The sequence below is a fragment of the Salarias fasciatus genome, chromosome 20 (assembly GCF_902148845.1).
Source record: "Salarias fasciatus chromosome 20, fSalaFa1.1, whole genome shotgun sequence".
In the NCBI taxonomy this organism is placed as follows: domain Eukaryota; kingdom Metazoa; phylum Chordata; class Actinopteri; order Blenniiformes; family Blenniidae; genus Salarias; species Salarias fasciatus.
This window is the reverse complement of record NC_043764.1, coordinates 573,725-599,246: the sequence shown is the minus strand read 5'-3', so window position 1 is coordinate 599,246 and position 25,522 is coordinate 573,725. Positions and strand designations below refer to the sequence as shown.

Here is a 25,522-nt window from a genome sequence, read left to right as displayed (position 1 = left end):
GAACCTTAGGCTTTTAAAACAGGAAGGTAGGAGATTCCGTTGAGTCGTGATTCACGCAGGCGGTAATGATGCCCGGCGGAGACAATCAGAGGTGCTCAAATTACAAGTAGCCTCGGTGTGTGAATTGGCTAAGTCGATGTCTGATGCCGTAATATTCTCTGGTCCCCTGCCCAATTTGGTCAATGATGAAATGTATAGCCGACTTTCATCATTCAATCGCTGGTTGTCTAGATGGAGTGAGGAAAACGGAGTTATTTTTCTAAACAACTGGTGCACCTTCTGGGGAAAGCCTGGGCTCATCCGCAGGGACGGCATCCACCCAACTTTGGATGGTGCAGCCCTTTTAGCTCACAATATGGCTGATCGGCTTCGTACTCTAAATTGACAATCCAGCTGTGAGCCCCGGGCGCAGAGCAGTCGTGTAGAACACTCCTCTGTTGATCTTGTTGATCTCGTCACTAATCCTGCTCCCGGATTTTTACAAGTCAAGCATGGAGGTTTACCTAGGCTAACAGAGACTGAGTCTGTCCAAAGTGCTCAAAGCATTAAAAAAAAGTCAATGGGTAAAAAGCTTAACATCTGTACAAGACAGAATAACTTCTCCAGTAGGAAATACATAAAATGTGGTCTACTAAACATTAGAGCAATCTCCACTAAATCTCTGTTAGTTAATGACCTTATCGGTGACAATAACATTGATCTCCTTGCTCTAACAGAAACTTGGCTCCAGCAAGATGACTATGTGAGGCTCAATGAATGTACCCCTCCAACCTATGTTAATTTCCAAACAGCTAGATCAACAGGTGGAGGTGGAGGTGTGGCAGTGATTTCCCACTCCAGTCTTCTTCTTAAACCCAAAACTAATGTTAAATTCAACTCTTTTGAAAGCTTAATACGAACGCTTACTTGTCCAAATTGGAAGAATCAAAAAGCTGTGCTATTAATTATTGTGTATCGACCTCCTGGTCCTTACTCTGACTTTTTAACTGAGTTCTCAGAGTTTTTAAGCAATATAGTATTGACTCATAACAAGATCCTTATAATAGGTGACTTTAACATCCATGTGGATGATTCTGGTGATAGTTTGAGTAATGCGTTTATTGCAGTATTAGATAGTATCGGTTTCACTCAAAATGTTGATGAATCCACTCATAGTCACAAGCACACCCTGGATCTGGTCTTAACATATGGGATAGAGGTCAGGGACCTAAATGTTCTCCCTCAGAACCCTATACTCTCAGACCATTTTTTAATTACTTTTCAGGTTTTGATTGAAGACTACTGTGCTCAAAAAGATAAAATTCAGCTGATACGGACATTATCTGAAAAATCTGTGGCTCGGTACAAAGAATTGATCCAGCCTGCATTTGCTGCATTATCTTGTGAACTCACAGAAATGAGCTTATTGACCAGTGGTGATAATAGTGATCAGTTTGTTGACAGTGCTATGCACTCACTAAAATCTGCCCTTGACGTAGTGGCCCCGTTGCAGCTGAAAACCAATCGACCCAGGCGCGTTGCTCCATGGTTTAATTCTGAAACCCGTGTTCTCAAACAAAAAACTCGGCAATTAGAAAGACTGTGGCGTAAATCTAAATCAGAACAATCTCTGAAGGCCTGGAAATGTAGCTTGCTAAGCTATAAACAAATTCTTTTTAAAGCCAAGACATTATATTACTCTCGTTTAATAGAAATAAACAAAAATAACCCTCGGTTTCTATTCAACACTGTAGCCAGACTGACAAACAGTCATACTGTAGTGGAACCAGTAATCCCAGAATCTTTAAACTGCCATGACTTTCTTAAATTCTTTAATGATAAAATCATAACCATCAGAGGTAAAATCAGTGAAGTGCTTTCCTCAGATCAAGCTCAGGGAATCCAGCCACTGCCTCCACCTGAAATACCTGAAATACTAGATAGTTTCTCACCAGTAAATGGGGCTGAGATTACTTCAATTGTAATGTCTTCTAAAACCTCGACCTGTCTCCTAGATCCAATTCCAACTAAGCTTTTCAAAGATATTCTTCCAGTTATCTTAAATACGATCATAACTATGATAAATACGTCTCTAGAAATTGGCTATGTGCCACAGTCATTTAAATTCGCAGTAATCAAACCACTGCTGAAAAAACCTAATCTTGATCCTGATATTCTAGCTAACTACAGACCGATATCAAATCTGCCTTTTATTTCAAAAGTCCTGGAAAAAGTTGTGGTTAAACAGCTTTACCGCCACCTACAGGACAATAGTTTATTTGAGAAATTTCAGTCAGGATATAGAGCTTATCACAGCACTGAGACTGCGTTAGTTAAAGTCACTAATGACTTGCTATTGGCGGCTGACGCAGGTCTAGTCTCAGTCCTGGTTCTCTTAGACCTCAGTGCAGCTTTTGATACAATCGACCACAATATTCTCCTGCAGAGGTTAGAATGTGAGGTCGGCATCAGAGGAAAAGCCCTCTGCTGGTTCAAATCCTATTTATCTAATAGGTACCAATTTGTTCACGTTAACCAACAGTCCTCACCGTGCTCCCAGGTCAGTTATGGGGTTCCTCAAGGGTCCGTGCTGGTCGAGTTTAGAGTTAGATTTAAAATCCTTCTCCTCACTTACAAAATCCTAAATGGGATGGCTCCAACCTATCTCCAAGATGCTTTAACGCCTTATCAACCAATCAGAGCACTCCGCTCTCAAAATGCAGGGTTACTGGTGACTCCTAGAGTCTCTAAATGGACACTAGGTGGAAGAGCCTTTAGCTATCAGGCACCATTTTTATGGAACCAGCTTCCAAGTGGTGTCAAAGAGGCAGACACAGTCTCCACATTTAAGGTTAGGCTCAAGACGTTTCTCTTCGATGCAGCCTATGATCAGGTCAGCTAGGGATTCTAAACTAAACTAAACTAAACTAAACTAAACTAAACTAAACTAAACTAAACTAAACTAAACTAAACTAAAACAAACCAAACCAAACCAAACTAAAGTAAACCAAACCAAACTAGAGTAAACCAAACTAAACTAAACTAAACTAAACTAAACTAAACTAAACTAAAACAAACCAAACCAAACCAAACTGAAGTAAACCAAACCAAACTACAGTAAACCAAACTAAACTAAACTAAACTAAACTAAACTAAAACAAACCAAACCAAACTAAAGTAAACCAAACCAAACTACAGTACACCAAACTAAACTAAACCAAACTAAACCAAACTAAACCAAACCAAACCAAACTAAACTAAACTAAACTAAACTAAACTAAACTAAACTAAACTAAACTAAACTAAACTAAACTAAACTAAACTAAACTAAACTAAACTAAACTAAACTAAACTAAAATAAATTAAATTAAATTAAATTAAACTAAACCAAACCAAATTACACTAAACAAAATTAAACTAAACCAAACTAAATTAAACTAAACTAAACTATACTAACTAAATACTAGTTTAAACAGTTAAGTATCCACAAAGCTGCCCCAGGAGCTAGAATGCTGTGGGAAGTACGGTGCACTGAGCCCTGTCCTCTAATGTCTGAATGTTCTTCCCTTTAGTCCCTTCATTGCTTTTCACCTGCTGTCCCCCCCTTCGAGGGGGAGTCTTCTCCAGTTTCAGTTGCTGACTCCACTATTACGAGGGCCTACGAACAAGCTCCGTCCGGACCGGGAGGACACTCCTGTCGGTCCTGCCCGTGGACTGGCTTCGGTTCTACTGCTGGGATCCGTGGTTCTTGTGCTGGACCGTCCAACGGACTGTCCTCAACATTGTCCTAGGCTTTACTTCTTATTGTCTCATGCTAGCTGTTGCCAAAGCTGTCCGTCCCTGGGAGAGGGATCCCTCCATACTGTGGTTCTCCCCAAGATCTCTTCTTTTCCCACTGGGTTTTTGGAGTTTTTTCTTGCCGGATGTGAGGGTCTAAGGCGGTGGTTGCTTCGTTCTGTCTCGTTACTGTAAATATTGACATATTACCATTATGCTTATTCACTGTTTTTACTTTTACCGACAAATGTAACATCTTGAAGCCCTCTGAGGCAACTGTTGTTGTGATACTGGGCTATACAAAAATAAATTGATTGATTGATTGATGCTAACAACTCCATGTTAGTGGATGGGACATGCTAACAACTCCATGTTAGTGGATAGGACATGCTAACAACTCCGTGTTAGTGGATGGGACATGCTAACTACTCCATGTTAGTGGGTGACATACGCTAACTACTCCATGTTAGTGGATGGGAGATGCTAACAGCTACATGTTAGTGGATGTGATATGCTGCCAAGTCCATGTTAGTGGATGGGAGATGCTAACAGCTACATATTAGTGGATGGGACATGCTAACAACTCCATGTTCGTTGATGCCAGATGCTAACAGCTCGATGTTAGTGGATGGAACATGCTAACAACTCCATGTTAGTGGAAAACAGATGCTAACAGCTACATGTTAGTGGATGGGACATGCTAACAACTCCATGTTAGTGGATGACATATACTAACAGCTACATATTAGTGGATGGGACATGCTAAAAACTCCATGTTAGTGGATGACAGATGCCAACAACTCCCATGTCAGTGGGTGGACATCTCAGTTGTGGGCCGGCAAGGAGGCTCGGTCCCGACCAATGCCGCTTGCGGCTTTAATTTTTGTTCAGTTTTGCCAAACAGGAAAGGAACAAGGAGCACTTGTTTCCCAAACAGAAGCTTTATTTTCTCCTCTCTCCCACTCTAACTGACATGACCATATATAGCATACAGTGCAGTTACACAGCTGACAGCAGCTGTCAATCAAACTCAGGGAGATGCTAACAACTCCATATTAGTCGATGAGAAATGCTAACAACTCCATATTAATGGATGTAAAATGCTAAAGACTCCATGTTAGTGGGTGACAGAAGCTAACAGCTCAATGTTAGTGGATGACAGATGCTAGTGGTGCTAAAAAACCCATGTTAACAGATGACAGATGCTACCAGCTACATGCTAGCAGATTGGATGCTAACATTTCCAGTGAAATGAATGGAAGATGCTAACAGCTACATGCTAATAGATGAGATGCTAACATCTTCATTTTAAAGGACGGGCGATGCTAACAGTGCTAAAAAGAACAACGCTAACCGATGACAGATGCTAGTTATTATTCCATCGTGGAAACAAACTCAAATTTGACCCCATAAACATGTACGAAAAGTCACCAAATTTGGCACACACATCTGGACTGGTGAAAAATTTGATTAAATAGAAAAAATAACCCCATCTGCTCTCTAGCGCCATCCACAAAAACAAAAATGCTTGCCACGGCCCACAGGAATGTCGTAGAAAGATCAAACCAACACTGACGCGTTCGTCTCATTGAGGTCTAAAAGGTTGCTGCAGTGTCAAAATAAAAGCTTCAAACCCCTTCAAAATAAAAGTCAAATTTTTGTGAAAAATGACACTTAAACCAAAACACATCGACAACAATTTTGGGTTAACCAATATCAATGACAGCATATACTACATTTCAAAAATAAAAGCCCAAAATTCCTTCAAAATAAAAGCGGTTTTACAACAGAAAATGAATTAAAATCAAGAAAATGGATATTTACAGAGTAGCAAAACTGCTGGTGACCTGGATTTCGGCCAACAAGGTACGAGGACGCCTCAGTTGTGGGCCGGCAGGGAGGCTCGGTCCCGACCAATGCCGCTTGCGGCTTTAATTTTAATATATAGTTGCTGGTCAACAACACGGTCAGCACAAGAGCATCTCATACTGTTAGGCCTGGTACTTGTGTGTGTGTGTGTCTGTGTGTGTGTGTGTGTGTGTGTGTGTGTGTGTGTGTGTGCGTGCATGCGCGCGCCCTTTTTTTTCTCAGCACCCCCTGTTGAAAATAAGTTCCCTCGGCTATGGCGCTGTGATAGGGCGATTTATGCAAAACTTTAACTCGTAATATAAAATCAGCAGATGATTTATGTGAAAATCAGAGTCTGGTGAAGCAGCACGGTTATAGAAACTAGTGATAGAGACCAAAATATGTCCTGAAACCGGGCGCTTTATATGTTTATTTGCACTCTGAAAATCGGCATTTTTGAATGGGTTCCAATGGGACCGGGGCTCTTTTTGAAACCAGTATCATCGCCCCCTGCTGGAATCTCTCCGGAATTACAGCTTTTTTGCACTTCCGCATTATCTTCATGTTTTATGAGCGGAGGTTGGCGCCTGCTCCCGTCCGCAGCGTCAATGCGGCGTCGACGTTAATCATGCGTGGCCGCCCACTGATGACGCACGTGCTGACGTCTTACGTTACCTCGACGTCGCCGCGGACGCCCTCTCTCTCTCGGCTGTTTGTTTCTGAGCTCGGAAAGGAGACACTCCGGACTTTCTTCCATTTTTCGTCTTTTACCGGGACTGGACCGAGTCCAGGGAGCGTTTTTAAATATGGTCTGCGGCGGTTTCACCTGCTCCAAAAACGCGCTGTGTTCTCTCAACGTGGTTTATATGGTAAGTAAACCGAATATTAGCTAACTTCAAGCTAGCCACATTAGCTGTTAGCATGCTAACCGTGTGAATGAAGCGGCCGGGGGCTAACTACATGTCCGCGTTTCATCCTGCTTTCTTGTGTTTTGGTTTCCATCCACAGACGTTCATTGGTACGTATTAAATCCAAACTCAGCGGTTCCGATTAGTAAAGTAGCTGCTAGATGTGGAGTGAGAAGCTGTGGAGTTAGCCTGCTAGCTAGCGCCATTGTGAAGGAACCCGTTAGCTGTGAAGCGACCTTCCGGAAGCATGAACCTCCACCCTCTGACCCTCCTGAGGGCCGTACCTCCACCCTCTGACCCTCCTGAGGGCCGTACCTCCACCCTCTGCCACTTCCAGCTGGACCAGGACTAGGTGGTGGGGGCTTCATGATTCTTCAGTTGCAGCCTTAACTTGCAGGGTGTCTGAAAACCAGACGGCATTGGGTGGTGTAAGCTCCGCCCTTCTCCGGTGCTGGTTGGTTTAATGTCGTGTGGCTCTGTCACAGCAGCCCTGTAAAACCTGGATCTTGGACCAAGTCAGGACTTTGTGGGGAAATCCTCATCAGTTCTGCGTGTTCGAAGGCTCCCCTGACCTCAGGTCAGGATCTTCCAGCAGAGCGAGTTTCTGTTCATTCACTGCAGATTAACTCAAACTCTAAGTCAGCAGTGATGTGATTAACTTCCTGTAGAGAAACTGCAGGAAGAGCAGCTCAGCAGCTTGGAGCCCCGAAGAGGAGCGACGGAGCAGCGATTCCACCAATCAGTGATCAACACATGAATGACAAAAAAATTCAGCCAACCAGCGCCGTTTGATGGCTTCAGCTGTGGTGAATTCACCCAGTCATCCACCGCGATGTGGTGTATGAACACAGTGTGTTCGTGTGGGGCTTTTTATTCCTGTTTGAACCCCAGTAATCCGGCGGGTTCATTCTCCTCTGGAAGCAGAACTAGATATAAATTAGCCGCCTTTATTCCACTTGTTCTGCTACGTCTTGATAACGCAGTATTCCAAGATGGCGGCCGGCGGTTTGACTCGTACGGAGACGGTTTATTTTATGGCAGTTTTAGAACAGCTGGTCCTGGATATAAAGAACGGAGCAGAACAACCAGGACGATTTCAGAGTTCATACAGAAAGAAAGAGCGAAAAAGTCTGTCTACTTCCTGGAGACATCACGGCCGCCCCGTCCAATCAGAATGCTGCACAGCCAGCGGCGTGGGAGGAGTTAACCCTTCATCTTTCCATGTGAACGCCTACAGCTGATGTCTGCATTTCTTTGCACTTTAGCACATTTCAGGTTCAGAGATATGATGAAGTAAAGGACAGACTGTCTGTCCTGAACCTGAGGAGTGTCTTCCAGCCTCTGACTGCATGTTGTCCTTTATTCCGGCCCAGAAAGCTGCGATCTGCACTTTGACTACAGATTATTTATGGAACATGCAGCATATACATTGTTGGTTTATCATCAGAGTATTAAGAGTAGTTTTATCCTGTTACTGAGTCCGTTGGGGGGGGGGGGGGGGATGCACACCATATTTAATCAATAAGTCATCCACACACACACACACACACACATGCATTCAGTAAAGCCCCCAGTGGGGGGTCTTCACGTTTCAGGACTGTCTTCCATTGATGAGCGTCTTAACTCTGAAGCTCAAAGAGGCAGAAGTGACTTCCTGTGGCGGCAGAGCAGCGCTGGCAGAGTCGACCTGGAAGACGTCCGTCTTTCCTCCACAAGTTTTTGTCTTGGATTTCATCTCTGGCTGATAAACTGTAGTAGAACACGGACAACACTGCTAGTTAACAATGCAAGAGAACGGTGGAGAATCAGCCACTGGTCAGTAGAGCGGCGCTCTCTGCTGTCAAGATGCCCGCCCAACAGATCGTCCCTCCACAGTCCGCCTGTAGTGAACGCTGTCTGAATAGAGCTCTTTCACTGTGCAGCCTTAGCGTGGTGCGTTCAGTGACCGGTCCTGATAACGGCGCTCTGCTCTCCACAGCTGGTCGGCCTGCTGCTGATCGGCGTAGCGGCGTGGGGGAAGGGCTACGGCCTGGTGTCCAGCATCCACATCATCGGCGGGGTCATCGCCGTGGGCGTCTTCCTGCTGCTCATCGCCATCGTGGGACTGATCGGAGCCGTGCACCACCACCAAGTCATGCTCTTCTTTGTATCCTCCACGCTGCTCCTTCGGCAGGAAGTGACGTCCTCTGAGGACGTCCAGGTGTCCAACCAGAGCTCTGTGTGCTCAGCTTCCACCGCTGAGCTGACGCTGGTTCACGTTCCACCGCTCAGCTGACGCTGGTTCACGTTCCACCGCTCAGCTGACGCTGGTTCACGTTCCACCGCTCAGCTGACGCTGGTTCACGTTCCACCGCTCAGCTGACGCTGGTTCACGTTCCACCGCTCAGCTGACGCTGGTTCACGTTCCACCGCTCAGGTGCTGCTGGTTCATGTTCCACCGCTCAGGTGCTGCTGGTTCACGTTCCACCGCTCAGGTGCTGCTGGTTCATGTTCCACCGCTCAGGTGCTGCTGGTTCACGTTCCACCGCTGAGCTGACGCTGGTTCACGTTCCACCGCTCAGCTGACGCTGGTTTGTGGGCGTTTCCTCACAGCCCTCCTGCAGAGACTTTCCTGACGCTCTGAGTCTGGAGGTTCCGCAGAGCGTCGGGGTCAAAGGGGGCGGAGTCACGATGAGGAATGTGGTTTTGTGCGCCATCTCTGCCCGTTGTGTCTTTGACTCCTCGTCGCAGTACATGGTCATCCTCTTCATCGTCTTCCTGTTCCAGTTTGGAGTTTCCTGCTCCTGCCTGGCGATGAACAGGGGGCAGCAGGTGGGTTCCTCTGCTGGGTTCCTCTGCTGGGTTCCTCTGCTGGGTTCTGCTGGGTTCCTCTGCTGGGTTCCTCTGCTGGGTTCCTCTGCTGGGTTCCTCTGCTGGGTTCCTCTGCTGGGTTCCTCTGCTGGGTTCCTCTGCTGGGTTCCTCTGCTGCTGCCGGCCGGGCCGTGGTTCCTCAGCTGATCTGTGGTCTCTGCAGGAGGGGCTTCTGAACTCCACCTGGAGCATCCTGGAGGACCCCACCAAGACGGACCTGGAGACGCAGCTCAACTGCTGCGGCCTGTTCAACAGGGAGGACAGCCGCCAGCAGTACGAGCAGGACCTGAAGACCTGTCCCCTGGTGAGTCCCCCACCCCTCGGTCCCCACCGGTCCAGCGCTGTGGAGCAGCCGTGCAGCGCTGGAACCTGAACACAGCAGCACGGCTGCTGGAAGGCTCCACTGCAGTCCGCCCGATAGCAGCCCGCCAGAGCGTTAGCGTTCCGTGCCCCGTTAGCCTGGGTTTCTGTTATCCGGTAATTACCGGACTTTGACCGGTAAAATCTGCCGAAGTCCGACATATTTTAACACCGCCGGTCAAAGTGTCCGGTGAAAAATCCTCCCTCCAAACTCAATTTTTATTTGAATCTTCCATCCAAGCAAAGTTTAAATTAAAAAAGGCCATTTCCACCTCATTTCATTATAAAAACAACAATAAAACCCCGAATTTTATCTTTCATGAATAAGCCTGGTCCATGAGGGAAAAAACTTTTTTTTTCAGGCGGAACTAAACCTGTAGCGGTGTTTCATTACTCCGACTGAGCGCGCAGCACAACAACAACACAGGGAGACACGTGGAAACAGGCGAAGCTGAGAGACTTCTTACTAAACAGAACAGCTGAGAGGAGGAGGGGGCGGAGCTGGAGAGCCAGAGGTCATGTGGCTGTCCAGCTGCATCCTGACCGTCGTTACCGGGCAGCTGTCCGGGACGCCGTCTGACTCCTTGTTACTCAGTGACTCACTGCAGGTTTACAGTCAGTTTCTGTTCACAGTCCACTCGGGGTGTTACAGCTTCACTTTGAAGACAGAACAAAAGTTTCTCGGACCAAATTATGTCTGTTTTTAAATGGCTTTGTCACGTAGAGTAACAAAGTTTATATCGATCGAAAATCCCCCCCGCCCCCGCCTCGCGGAAGCTGCGGGGGTATACTTTGAAGCATTTAAGCTCAATGAATTCAGGTATTTGACTGGGAAATCAAACACTTAGACCAGGGGTGTCCAAAGTGGGTCCTGGAGGGCCGCAGCCCTGCATGTCCTCCACGTCTCCCTGCTTCAACACAGCTGAATCTCATGAGGATTCATGGCCAAGTCCAGCAGAAAGCCTGATAGCGAGCCTCATTGCAATCAGCTGTGTTGAAGCAGGGAGACATGGAGGACATGCAGGGCTGCGGCCCTCCAGGACCCACTTTGGACACCCCTGGCTTAGACCCTCCAGAAAAACGCGAATATGTGATCACATCAATTCACGTATAAATCACCCTTTTGCCGCTGATTATGCAGGGGCCACATATTTTCCAAAAGGGCGCATAATTCCCGCAATAATCTCAGATTTACTGCAAAAAAAAGAGAAATGGTCTCGCTTGAAGCGCTGTGACGCTCAATGAACGAGTCGTTCATCTTAACGGCTCTTTCAAGTGAATGATGAGAGCCGGATCACAGCTGTCTGAGAGCCGCTCCTTTGCACAAACTGTCCACGCTTCCTTCTCGTGTCTCCCGAGTGTCTCCCGAGTGTCTCCCGAGTGTCTCCCGCAGCAGCTCCAGTCACCTGAACGCAGCAGCTACTCGAGGAGGAGAAGTGTCCAGAACCCGGAGAGGAGCCGGTGTTTTGGAAGAACTGGTTTCCCTAATAACTGGCGACTGGGTTTGTTTCACGTCCCTTGTTGCTGATAGATGTTAAAAACCAGACAAAAAGCCGTTCAGACCTTTAATGAGTCTGATTTGAACATCTGGGCTACGAGCAGCAGCAGCAGGAAGCGCTACAGGAAGTCAGTCACCAGGTAACAAGGAAACCAGTTCATTTGAAACACCGTATTGACGGCTTTCTCACACACACACACACACACACACACACACACACACACACACACACACACTGTGTGTGTGTGTGTGTGTGTGTGTGTGTGTACCTGTGATAAAGTGTGTGTGTGTGTGTAAAACCTACATATCTGGCATCCTTCGCATATTTCACAGCATACTTCACAACTGTCTGCAATTGTACAGCATAAAATGGCATAAAAACCCTGCATATTCATTTGCATAATCAAGCATTTTAGCTCTCATAATCTGGGATTTAAGTACGCATCAAGAATTTTTGCTTGTGTTTTTCTGGAGGGTCTAAACACTTGTCTGGTAAATTGAAAACCTGCCCGTCACGTTATCCGGTGCTATTTTTTTATAGCAGAAACCCTGCCGTTAGCATACCGCGACCTGAGAGAGCAGCGTTAGCATACCGCGACCTGAGAGAGCAGCGTTAGCATACTGCTACCTGGGAGAGCAGCGTTAGCATTAGTGGTGCAACGGATCATCATTGATTCGTGATCCGTTCGGATCAACGTCCTCGGTTCGGCACATACGTGACCCGCGGATCGATTTCTAAAAAAAAAAAAAAAAAAAAAGAGAAAGTTGTGCTCAGTTCGCACACAGCTTGCGGCGAGCGGAGAAAGGAGGAGCTTGAACGCCCCGCGACACTTAAATCCCTGCATTTTGGTTTCCTGTCAAATATGACAACGAAGCAAAGAGGTCAGCGGGTAAAACCGCGCCGGTGTGTGTCGGCGCTGTGGCAGGAAAAAGCCGTATGAAGGTGGAAACACATCCAGCAGGTCGCACAGTTGAAGCGACACGGCAGCATTTAGCAGTCCGACCGGCTAAAGCTGTACGCTATCGGTGTGTTCAGGTCAGGTTCTTTCATTCTCCTTGTTTCAAGGAAGATGTCTTCTTACGTTCACCTTTGAATTTTATTTTGCTCGCGGTCTTTTGAACCAGCCTTTTTATGCTGCTGTTGCACTTTACATTGATTTTTGGTTCATTATTATATTTTAAATGAAGGAGATGTTCGTATAATTTGCACTTTAAGTTGTTTTTCCATAATAATTATGTTAAAAAGAAGCTATTATGCCTTGTGCACTACTTTTCTATTTTAAAATTTAAGTTTGTAATAAACAGACAAAACAGTTTTTTTTTTTTTTTTTTTTGCTTTTTGCCAATCTGAAAAATGATCCGATCCGTGGCTCTTGATCCGCGGAACGATCCGATCCGTGAGTGATCCGTTGCACCACTGGTTAGCAACCTGCCGGAGCAGCGTTAGCATCCCGCGCCCCGCTAGCAATGGGGACGGTGTCCAGGCTTCACACGTGGCCCGCAGCCTTTCCTCGGGGGGCGGGGGAGGGGCTCTACAGCAGACTGACCCCCCTTTGTCTTGCAGTCCTGTAACGCCACCCAGCCCTGCTTCCCCTGCGGGGACATGATGCTGAACCACGCCACGGAGGCCCTGAAGATCCTGGGGGGGGTCGGACTCTTCTTCAGCTTCACAGAGGTGAGGCCAGCGGGCCGGACCCGCCTTCACTCTCTGAACACAGGTCAGTTATCTGCAGACGGTGGTGTCGTCCTGTCTCACGGTGACTCTCTGCCCCCCACAGATCCTCGGGGTGTGGCTAGCTGTGCGCTACAGGAACCAGAAGGACCCCCGAGCTAACCCCAGTGCTTTCCTCTAGTCTGCCCCGCCCCCGAAGGTCTTATCCCGGGTTTCCTACACACAGAACCACACACCGACTGGACGCCCCACCCGGACCCCTGACCCCGGACCCCTGAACCCGGACCCCTGAACCTGGACCCTGGAGCTCGGCCTCATGCATGAAGGGTGCTGTGTCTCCATGCAGCCTGGATTTGAGCGCCAGCCTATTAGCATGCCTCTCCATCAGCACCTCCACCCATGGCAGCGGGACAGAACCGCTGCCCCCCCCCCAGGACCCACCTGGACCCGCCTGGACCTGTGCTGTGAACTAGTTCTTCATTCAGTGTTTGTTTCTCGCCACACTCGACGGGACGTAGTAGATTTTAGGAAATTGACACATTTCGAGCTGCGACTGAGCCGACTGACTTCAGAGTTCTGATGAGAGAGGACTGCAGCTCCGTGGACCAGGACCTGGTCCTAATCCTGAGCTCTACCCCAGGTCTTGATGGAGCTGCTTTGCTCTACATGAGATCCTCCTTCATTGGTTTCTGCACTCGCCTGATCATGAAACATTCCTACTCACAGTGGAGGCTGCATGTTCTTCCTTTGCATTCACATTCTTTGATGGCCTGCAGCCAACATGTCAAAGATCATCTGGGTGTATTGCAACTTGCTGCATAGCAACGAGGCGGCTGGCTGCATAGCAACGAGGCGGCTGGCTGCTTAGCAACAAGTTGGCTGGCTGCATAGCAACGAATCGTTTGGCTGCTTAGCAACGAGTCGGCTCTGCTGCGTAGCAACAAGTCGGCTCTGCTGCGTAGCAACGAGTCGGCTCTGCTGCGTAGCAACGAGTCGGCTCTGCTGCGTAGCAACGAGTCGGCTCTGCTGCGTAGCAACGAGTCGGCTCTGCTGCGTAGCAACGAGTCGGCTCTGCTGCGTAGCAACGAGTCGGCTGGCTGCTTAGCAACAAGTTGGCTGGCTGCATAGCAACGAATCGGCTGGCTGCTTAGCAACAAGTCAGCTCTGCTGCGCAGCAACGAATCGGCTGGCTGCATAGCAATGAGTCGGCTCTGCTGCGTAGCAACGAATCGGCTGGCTGCATAGCAATGAGTCGGCTCTGCTGCGTAGCAACGAGTCGGCTCTGCTGCGTAGCAACGAGTCGGCTCTGCTGCGTAGCAACGAGTCGGCTCTGCTGCGTAGCAACGAGTCGGCTCTGCTGCGTAGCAACGAGTCGGCTCTGCTGCGTAGCAACGAGTCGGCTCTGCTGCGTAGCAACAAGTCGGCTGGCTGCTTAGCAACAAGTTGCTGGCTGCATAGCAACGAATCGGCTGGCTGCTTAGCAACAAGTCAGCTCTGCTGCGCAGCAACGAATCGGCTGGCTGCATAGCAATGAGTCGGCTCTGCTGCGTAGCAACGAATCGGCTGGCTGCATAGCAATGAGTCGGCTCTGCTGCGTAGCAACGAGTCGGCTCTGCTGCGTAGCAATGAGTCGGCTCTGCTGCGTAGCAACGAGTCGGCTCTGCTGCGCAGCAACGAGTCGGCTCTGCTGCGTAGCAACGAGTCGGCTCTGCTGCGTAGCAACGAGTCGGCTCTGCTGCGTAGCAACGAGTCGGCTCTGCTGCGTAGCAACAAGTTGGCTGGCTGCATAGCAACGAATCGGCTGGCTGCTTAGCAACAAGTCAGCTCTGCTGCGCAGCAACGAATCGGCTGGCTGCATAGCAACGAGTCGGCTCTGCTGCGTAGCAACGAGTCGGCTCTGCTGCGTAGCAACGAGTCGGCTCTGCTGCGTAGCAACGAGTCGGCTCTGCTGAGTAGCAACGAGTCGGCTCTGCTGCGTAGCAACGAGTCGGCTCTGCTGCGTAGCAACGAGTCGGCTCTGCTGCGTAGCAACGAGTCGGCTCTGCTTAGCAACAAGTCGGCTGGCTGCATAGCAACAAGTTGGCTGGCTGCATAGCAACGAATCGGCTGGCTGCTTAGCAACAAGTCAGCTCTGCTGCGCAGCAACAAGCCGGCTCTGCTGCGTAGCAACAAGTCGGCTCTGCTGCGTAGCAACAAGTCGGCTGGCTGCTTAGCAACAAGTTGGCTGGCTGCATAGCAACGAATCGGCTGGCTGCTTAGCAACAAGTCAGCTCTGCTGCGCAGCAACGAATCGGCTGGCTGCATAGCAACGAGTCGGCTCTGCTGCGCAGCAACGAATCGACTGGCTGCGTAGCAACAAATTGGCTGGCTGCATAGCAACGATTCGGCTGGCTGCATAGCAACAAGTCGGCTCTGCTGCGTAGCAACAAGTCGGCTCTGCTGCGTAGCAAAGAGTCGGCTCTGCTGCGTAGCAAGGAGTCGGCTCTGCTGCGTAGCAAGGAGTCGGCTCTGCTGCGTAGCAACGAGTCGGCTCTGCTGCGTAGCAACGAGTCGGCTCTGCTGCGTAGCAACAAGTCGGCTCTGCTGCGTAGCAACGAGTCGGCTCTGCTGCGTAGCAACGAGTCGGCTCTGCTGCGTAGCAACAAGTCGGCTCTGCTGCGTAGCAACGAGTCGGCTCTGCTGCGTAGCAACGAGTCGGCTCTGCTGCGTAGCAACAAGTCGGCTCTGCTGCGTAGCAAGGAGTCGGCTCTGCTGCGTAGCAACAAGTCGGCTCTGCTGCGTAGCAAGGAGTCGGCTCTGCTGCGTAGCAACGAGTCGGCTCTGCTGCGTAGCAACAAATTGGCTGGCTGCATAGCAACGAGTCGGCTGGCTGCTTGAGGCTGGTTGTGTAGCGTAAATCGATTTGTCTCAACAGGAGGTTGCAGTTATTTAAAACCGTGACGTCCTGATTGTCACAACTTTCTTCAGGATATTAATCTGAGCGAACAGCATTAATCCTCCCGACTCCACTTGAAGTGGCTCTATGGTTCAGCAAAAATAGTGTTGTGACTTGACTTGGCCCCGCCCCCTGCAGTGGTCTGGCCTGACCCCGCCTCCTGCTGTTGCTTTTGCCAGGTAACTGGAAAAAACCACTTGAAAGAAGCAGGAAGCTGTGGAACTTCCTGCGGGATCAGACTGGAGTCGATTTGGCCAAACCTGCTTCTTGAAGTGTTGTTGTGGAATCTGCTCTGAGTGCAATTCTTTTATTTTTCAGAATTTGTTTTGTTGCCTTTCGTCCATCAGTGTTAATGCTTTGTAAAATAGCTGTTCAATATTTAAGTTAAGTTTGATGATAATGCTGATATTTTATCGTGATTTTGATGGTGTGACATTTCCTCTTGTTTTTTTCCTCTTTTAACTGAAAACAACTAACAGCTGTTGGTCTCTCTGACTTGAACCTGTTGATTTCTGCTGATCTAGATTTCTGCTGCTGGTTTTGGAGAAAAACCCTCTGAAACTCTGGTCTGTCGGTTTGTGCTCTTCTTCAGTCCTTCAGGCTTCATTTTCCAAATAAAACTCACCGTTGGAGGTCTGGGTCTCCGCTCGTCTTTCTTTCACTTTCTGGGTTTAGAGGAAGAACGATGGGGTCAGAGAGGGTCTCCACAGTGCCCCCATGACCCCTCCCCCACCCCGCTGCCCCCATGAACCCCCCCCCCCCCCCCCCCCCATTTCAGTTCAGCATTTCTACACAGAAAAACCATGAGCAACAAGAGACTGAGGGAAGAAGAACCCTGCAGAACCAGCTCAGAGGAGCAGAACCCTGCAGAACCAGGCACAGAGGAGGTCCTGGTGACTCAGGACCAATAGAACCCTTTGTATCTGGACCTCAGACATCCAGTCCTGGACGTCAGTGAGTTCCCTGCAGCTCCACCAGGACCAGCCTGAGGTTCTAGTTTTGGGTCCTGGAGGCCGGAGACCAAATTTTAAACCAGAACGTGTGAAAACCTGGGCCTGGTTTTTGACTCTGAGCTGAAATTTATTCTTTTATCGTCTTCAGATTAAAGGCAGAGTCGCCTGTTTGTCTCTCGGGCCAGCAGGAGGCGCTACGCAGCTTTTATCTCCTGCTAGTTAGATTCCTGTAATGCCTTGCTCTCTGGTCTGAAACAAAGAGAATGGCTGTGTTCCAAAGCGCATACTTACCTACTACTCATACTGAGTATGCAGTGCGTCTACACTGGTAGTATGCGATTTTGAGTATGCGAGAACTTCCCAGATGCATACTGCATTCCCCAGAAATGTTGAGTATACATCGTGGGTTCACTACTGATACTGAAATTACCCAGGATGCAACGCGATGAATGGTTCTAGATAAAATTTTCCCTTCAATGTTTGTGCCAGTAGTATGTTATGTTAGAGATTTCTGATTGGATTTACATTGATTAAAAATAGTTAAAAAAAATAAAATCTGACACTAAGTCCATGCTGAAAGCGACCATGATGCACCGAAGACGGCGAGCCGATCTTCGTTGAAGAACAGAAAAAACTCTCTGTCGGTAAGGCGTCCTGGTCCAATTGGCTTGTTGCACGTAGCGGCGAAAAATCACTTCCGGGTTCGCAGATACGACCTCCAGAACTTCGGTCCGCTGGCTGTCAGGCCAGAGCGAAGCCAAACATGGCGGTTTTACCACGCTGTTTGCAGGACCTGCCAAAGGAGACTATTAGTGATGTTCTTCGCCTCATTCAAGCCTTATCATCAGCTCCCCGCTGCAAAAAGAGAAGGGATTCAAATTCTACGTGTCAAATTACATCGACAACTATGAAGCTAGGCGTCAACACGCTAACCGCTAGCCAGCTGCAGCCTCGTCCTGAGATATTTTTCAATGACCTATTTTTGTGACGGTACTTCTGTCCCTACCTAAAGTTGCCGTCTGTACCGTACTTGCTAATGTTGTGTTGATATTGTGTTGCCTTTCCAGTGTCCAGTGGTCGAAGTCTGTTTCACTGCAAGGTGAATGAACTGAATGATTTCAGCTCAGTCTGTTCTGTTCAACGTGAAGCAGTTTTGAGTGTTCTGAACATCTTGATGGTTCCCATGCAAATAAACTCATATTTTTGTAAGCACAGTTGGCCGTGGACTGATTCTTGTGCTATAGCTTATGGTTTCAGGAAGATTTCTGAAGCTTTGGTGATCTGAATGGCCCGGTCCGTGCAGAGCTCCTACCGACCAGACAGACTGTCGAGTTTGTTATGAATGTAAACTACGAATATGTCGTTGTTTCATTGATTCTAACCTCACTTCAATACATTTGTTTCTGCTGTCATTTTCTATTTGTTAGAGGGAGGAGGACATACTTTTCAAACAGGTAAATTAATGTTGGAGCCTTCACAGAACAGGAATAAGGGAACATGTAGTACTTTTGCAAAGTATTTTACTAGCACAAGTAAACAAAACCTGTGTAATACAACACCAGTAGAAAAGCATTAACATTTCAGAAAGCAGTCAGTAGTAAAGGCAAGAGTGCTGTGACAGCACACTTGTCTCATGAGACAATCCCTGTTGAGAAACGGTCAGTAGTAATTCAAGATGTCGTGTTGAAAATGTGTTAGGAGTTCTGCACTCAAAGTTCATAAACAATATGTCTTCTGACGGTTACTGTAAACTTTATTTACATTCATAAATGGTACAAAATGAGCTGTGGAACTGCAAACCTTTATATTGCAGCAACAAATCGTACATCAAAAACAGGAACAGCTCATCAACGGGGGGAGGTTTCTTTAAAAGAAGAAAACATATAGTTGAAATGTGGATTACATCAGAGAAATGCATGTGGTATCTCATGTTGCAACATTAAAACTTGATGCTCGCTGCATATTTAGATGAAGTTTATAGGCGATTTATTTTTGTCTCAAATTTAACAGTTGCAGCTTGTAATCAGATACATCTGAAAATTACAGTACATAGAATATTAAGTACGTCAACGATACAGCGTTCGTTGAAATTAAAGCCTTGCATGAGGCGTTATCTACAAGCAGTGGTCAGCAGAAAGCCCTGTGCTGATGACTTCAGATGGTGCGTCCACATCCATCACCTTGCTGTTGGCAGCAGGCTCCACCAACCTCCAACAGCACTGGAAGGGCTTCTGTGTGGCAAATCTGGCAAAGAAAATACACATATCTGAGAAATAAACTCGGTAGGCAGTTCTGTAGGCCACATGATTTCCGACGAATCATAGAAAGAACCTGTTCAGGCAACATTTTAACCGAAAACAAATGAGCATTGATGACGAGCACAACAACGGCTACGAGTCCCGATAAAATATATCTGAACAACAATAAAGTCTGCAACATCGCCCATAAACGACGGCACTAACCTGGTGTAAAGGCCAATTTGTTCGTCTGATCCAGCAAAGCGCTCCAGCCCAGACCGAGTCCCAGCTGCAGTCCCTCTATTCGGCAGCGTGACGACTCCCGTCACGGCGGCCTTTTCTGGGACTCGTTCTGCTCTTGCAGCTCCCTGGCCACAGCTGCAGTTGTTGACGAAATACTAATATATAATATAATAATCGCTTTCTTTGGAAAGTTAAAAGTCGTCTTCTACCGCTAGCTGACGACAACGCCAGAGAACGCGCCCGGAAGTCCACCGGCAGTAGTCAACCGCATATAAGGTGACCCGATGTTGTAGAGCGCCGTCTTGTGCAACAAGCCAAGTCCGTTAACGGGACACCGGTCCAAAAGGCGATGTTAAGCGAGATATATTGCTGAAAGGTTGGCTTCCTGTTTTCAAAGTAAAGCACAAATTTATAACTGAGGTTTTTTTTGCATGAGAAAGGGAAAGGGGTGGTTTATTTTCGTGAAAATAACCGGAAGTGCGTTGCTCACTGCGGCTGCCGAATTCGTCCGAACAAAATCCTAAACGGCTGATATTCGGACAAATAAACGACACTCGGCTCTGAACCACCACCTGTCGCCTAATTTAAAAAAAATCTGTATGAAGTTGTACATTTGAAGAGTTTAGAGCTAAAGTGAAATCAGCTTCAGCAGGTCGATTTCGGCTCAGGGAGGAGTGCAATGCATTGTGGGTTATTATGTAGTATGCTGTAGTGTGAACGCTTTGCATACTGTCTGATGGACTGAGTATGCAGGATGCAGTATGGACAGTATGGGTATGGGAGTATGGAGTAGGCAGTATGCGGTTTGGAACTCAGCCAATGCGTTCCAATGGGCTCTTATCTGATTGGTTCTAATGGGACTCAGGCTCTTTGTGAGTGCAGCATCATCGCCCCCTGCTGGACTTTCGCCAGAATTACAGCTTTTCTGCATCCAGCTGGCTTCATGTTTCCCAGCTGGACGCGAGCCGGTCAGTCCACGGGGCAGGAGCCTCCTGTAGAACACCACTCGCCACGGCCCACCGCAGCCTGTCCCCCATCCCCCGTCCCCCTGTTCCCCTGTCCCCCTGTTCCCCCGTCCCCCTGTCCCCCTGTCCCCCCGTCCCCCATCCCCCTGTCCCCCATCCCCTGTACCCCTGTCCCCCCGTCCCCCTGTCCCCCATCCCCTGTACCCCTGTCCCCGTCCCACTGTCCCCCGTCCCCTGTACCCCTGTCCCCCCGTCCCCTGCACCCGTCCCCGTCCCACTGTCCCCCTGTCCCTGTCCCCGTCCCACTGTCCCCCTGTCCCCATCCCACTGTCCCCCGTCCCCTGTACCCCTGTCCCCCTGTCCCCCCGTCCCCCTGTCCCCCCGTCCAGCAGTCATGGCCGGCGCCTGCTGCGCGCCGCCCACGGTGCGCTGCTGTGACGGTCCATTTGAGCAGCGCTCTGCTCGGCTTCGCTCGCGGCTCAGTGACACTCGGCGGACACGCCCCCCCCATCCCGCTCGACAGCTCTCGGCGACACTACCACGGGACGCAATCAATCAATCAATCAATCAATCAATCAATTTATTTTTGTATAGCCCAGTATCACAACAACAGTTGCCTCAGAGGCTTCATGTCTCAGTCGTCAAAATAAATAAAGCAAGAAGCGCGTTAACAAGAGGAGCAGATCAGTCTGCAGGACCTCCACAAGGACCACCTGCCCCGGCGGACCACCTGCCCCGGCGGACCACCTGCCCCGGCGGACCACCTGCCCTAAACTAACAAACACAATTTAAAACAAACATCTCAGAAAATGATTCGTCTCTGCAGGTCTGGGGGTCTGGAGGTCTAGAGGTCTGGGGGTCCAGAGGTCTGGGGCTCTGGAGGTCTGAGGGTCTAGAGGTCTGGCACGGATCCCAGAAGTAGAACCGAAGCCAGTCCACGGGCAGGACCGACAGGAGTGTCCTCCCGGTCCGGCCGGAGCTTGTTCGTAGGCCCTCGTAATAGTGGAGTCAGCAACTGAAACTGGAGAAGACTCCCCCTCGAAGGGGGGGACAGCAGGGGAAAAGCAATGAAGGGACTAAAGGGAATAACATTCAGACATTAGAGGACAGGGCTCAGTGCACCGTACTTCCCACAGCATTCTAGCTCCTAGGGCAGCTTTTAATAATGATGGTTTAGAATCCCTAGCTGACCTGATCATAGGCTGCATCGAAGAGAAACGCCTTGAGCCTAACCTTAAATGTGGAGACTGTGTCTGCCTCTTTAACACCACTTGGAAGCTGGTTCCATAAAAACGGTGCCTGATAGCTAAAGGCTCTTCCACCTAGTGTCCATTTAGAGACTCTAGGAGTCACCAGTAACTATAATATAATATAATATGAGTCTGTCTATTTGATTAGTTTGATCAGGTTTCATAGATAAATACAGTTGTGTGTCATCTGCATAGCAATGAAAATTGATATCGTGACTTCTAATTATGTTCCCTAAAGGAAGCATATATAACAGAAATAAAATTGGCCCGAGCACGGACCCTTGAGGAACCCCATAACTGACCTGGGAGCACGGTGAGGACTGTTGGTTAACGTGAACAAATTGGTACCTATTAGATAAATAGGATTTGAACCAGCAGGTCGAAGGTTTAGAAGACATTACAATCGAAGTAATCTCAGCCCCATTTACTGATGAGAAACTATCTAGTATTTCAGGTATTTCAGGTGGAGGCAGTGGCTGGATTCCCTGAGCTTGATCTGAGGAAAGCGCTTCACTGATTTTACCTCTAATGGTTATGATTTTATCATTAAAGAATTTAAGAAAGTCATGGCAGTTTAAAGATTCTGGGATTACTGGTTCCACTACAGTATGACTGTTTGTCAGTCTGGCTACAGTGTTGAACAGAAACCGAGGGTTATTTTTGTTTATTTCTATTAAACAAGAGTAATATAATGTCTTGGCTTTAAAAAGAATTTGTTTATAGCTTAGCAAGCTACATTTCCAGGCCTTCAGAGATTGTTCTGATTTAGATTTACGCCACAGTCTTTCTAATTGCCGAGTTTTTTGTTTGAGAACACGGGTTTCAGAATTAAACCATGGAGCAACGCGCCTGGGTCGATTGGTTTTCAGCTGCAACGGAGCCACTACGTCAAGGGCAGATTTTAGTGAGTGCATAGCACTGTCAACAAACTGATCACTATTATCACCACTGGTCAATAAGCTCATTTCTGTGAGTTCACAAGATAATGCAGCAAATGCAGGCTGGATCAATTCTTTGTACCGAGCCACAGATTTTTCAGATAATGTCCGTATCAGCTGAATTTTATCTTTTTGAGCAGAGTAGTCTTCAATCAAAACCTGAAAAGTAATTAAAAAATGGTCTGAGAGTATGGGGTTCTGAGGGAGAACATTTAGGTCCCTGACCTCTATCCCATATGTTAAGACCAGATCCAGGGTGTGCTTGTGACTATGAGTGGATTCATCAACATTTTGAGTGAAACCGATACTATCTAATACTGCAATAAACGCATTACTCAAACTGTCACCAGAATCATCCACATGGATGTTAAAGTCACCTATTATAAGGATCTTGTTATGAGTCATACTATATTGCTTAAAAACTCTGAGAACTCAGTTAAAAAGTCAGAGTAAGGACCAGGAGGTCGATACACAATAATTAATAGCACAGCTTTTTGATTCTTCCAATTTGGACAAGTAAGCGTTAGTATTAAGCTTTCAAAAGAGTTGAATTTAACATTAGTTTTGGGTTTAAGAAGAAGACTGGAGTGGGAAATCACTGCCACACCTCCACCTCCACCTGTTGATCTAGCTGTTTGGAAATTAACATAGGTTGGAGGGGTACATTCATTGAGCCTCACATAATCATCTTGCTGGAGCCAAGTTTCTGTTAGAGCAAGGAGATCAATGTTATTGTCACCGATAAGGTCATTAACTAACAGAGATTTAGTGGAGATTGCTCTAATGTTTAGTAGACCACATTTTATGTATTTCCTACTGGAAGAGTTATTCTGTCTCGTACAGGTGTTAAGCTTTTTACCCACTGACTTTTTTTTAATGCTTTGAGCACTTTGTACAGACTCAGTCTCTGTTAGCCTAGGTAAACCTCCATGCTTGACTTGTAAAAATCCGGGAGCAGGATTAGTGACGGGATCAACAAGATCAACAGAGGAGCGTTCTACACGACTGCTCTGCGCCCGGGGCTCACAGCTGGTCTGGGGGTCTGGAGGTCTGGAGGTCTGGGGGTCTGGAGGTCTGGAGGTCTGGGGTTCTGGGGGTCTACAGGTCTGGAGGTCTGGGGGTCTAGAGGTCTGGGGGTCTGGAGGTCTGGGGGTCTGGGGGTCGAGAGGTCTGGAGGTCTGGAGGTCTGGAGGTCTGGGGTTCTAGAGGTCTGGAGGTCTGGAGGTCTGGGGGTCTGGGGGTCTGGAGGTCTGGAGGTCTGGAGGTCTGGGGTTCTAGAGGTCTGGAGGTCTGGAGGTCTGGGGGTCTGGGGGTCTGGGGGTCTGGACGTCTGGGGGTCTGGAGGTCTGGGGGTCTGGGGGTCTAGAGGTCCGGAGGTCTGGAGGTCTGGGGGTCTGGGGGTCTGGGGGTCTGGAGGTGTGGAGGTCTGGAGGTCTGGAGGTCTGGAGGTCTGGAGGTGTGGAGGTGTGGAGGTCTGGAGGTGTGGAGGTGTGGAGGTCTGGAGGTCTGGAGGTGTGGAGGTCTGGAGGTCTGGAGGTCTGGGGGTCTGGGGGTCTGGGGGTCTGGAGGTTTGGAGGTCTGGAGGTCTGGGGGTCTGGCGGTCTGGGGGTCTGGAGGTCTGGGGGTCTGGAGGTCTGGAGGTCTGGGGGTCTGGCGGTCTGGAGGTCTGGAGGTCAATCAATCAATCAATCAATTTATTTTTGTATAGCCCAGTATCACAACAACAGTTGCCTCAGAGGCTTCAAGATGTTACATTTGTCGGTAAAAGTAAAAACAGTGAATAAGCATAATGGTAATATGTCAATATTTACAGTAACGAGACAGAACGAAGCAACCACCGCCTTAGACCCTCACATCCGGCAAGAAAAAACTCCAGAAACCCAGTGGGAGAAGAAGAGATCTTGGGGAGAACCACAGTATGGAGGGATCCCTCTCCCAGGGACGGACAGCTTTGGCAACAGCTAGCATGAGACAATAAGAAGTAAAGCCTAGGACTATGTTGAGGACAGTCCGTTGGACGGTCCAGCACAAGAACCACGGATCCCAGCAGTAGAACCGAAGCCAGTCCACGGGCAGGACCGACAGGAGTGTCCTCCCGGTCCGGACGGAGCTTGTTCGTAGGCCCTCGTATAGTGGAGTCAGCAACTGAAACTGGAGAAGACTCCCCCTCGAAGGGGGGGACAGCAGGGGAAAAGCAATGAACGGACTAAAGGGAAGAACATTCAGACATTAGAGGACAGGGCTCAGTGCACCGTACTTCCCACAGCATTCTAGCTCCTGGGGCAGCTTTGTGGATACTTAACTGTTTAAACTAGTATTTAGTTAGTATAGTTTAGTTTAGTTTAATTTAGTTTGGTTTAGTTTAATTTAATTTAATTTAATTTAGTTTAGTTTAGTTTAGTTTAGTTTAGTTTAGTTTAGTTTAGTTTAGTTTAGTTTAGTTTAGTTTGGTTTGGTTTGGTTTACTTTAGTTTGGTTTGGTTTGTTTTAGTTTAGTTTAGTTTAGTTTGGTTTACTGTAGTTTGGTTTGGTTTGTTTTAGTTTAGTTTAGTTTAGTTTAGTTTAGTTTGGTTTACTTTAGTTTGGTTTGGTTTGTTTTAGTTTAGTTTAGTTTAGTTTAGTTTAGTTTAGTTTAGTTTAGTTTAGTTTAGTTTAGTTTAGTTTAGTTTAGAGTCCCTAGCTGACCTGATCATAGGCTGCATCGAAGAGAAACGTCTTGAGCCTAACCTTAAATGTGGAGACTGTGTCTGCCTCTTTGACAACACTTGGAAGCTGGTTCCATAAAAACGGTGCCTGATAGCTAAAGGCTCTTCCACCTAGTGTCCATTTAGAGACTCTAGGAGTCACCAGTAACCCTGCATTTTGAGAGTGAAGTGCTCTGATTGGTTGATAAGGCGTTAAAGCATCTTGGAGATAGGTTGGAGCCATCCCATTTAGGATTTTGTAAGTGAGGAGAAGGATTTTAAATCTAACTCTAAACTCGACTGGAAGCCAGTGAAGAGATTTTAGAACGGGAGTAATGTGTTCACGTCTTCTAGTTCCAGTTAATAATCTGGCGGCTGCATTTTGAACCAACTGAAAGTTTTTTAATACACTTTTGGGCAGGCTG

At 47.9% G+C, this 25,522-nt stretch overlaps 2 protein-coding genes across 3 annotated transcripts in view; both read left to right on the top strand.

The window, feature by feature from the left end:
- The window catches only part of LOC115408444 (natural resistance-associated macrophage protein 2-like), a 918,259-nt gene that overhangs the window by 844,554 nt on the left and 48,183 nt on the right, over positions 1 to 25,522 (top strand). The gene's annotated exons all lie outside the window — the stretch shown is intronic.
- Positions 6,281 to 16,461, top strand: tspan31 (tetraspanin 31). The gene is made up of 6 exons (XM_030119257.1): positions 6,281 to 6,473; positions 8,491 to 8,658; positions 9,243 to 9,323; positions 9,526 to 9,666; positions 12,785 to 12,895; positions 12,999 to 16,461. Exons 1-6 carry the CDS (start codon positions 6,411 to 6,413, stop codon positions 13,071 to 13,073), a joined length of 639 nt encoding a protein of 212 aa, XP_029975117.1. The 5' UTR covers positions 6,281 to 6,410; the 3' UTR covers positions 13,074 to 16,461.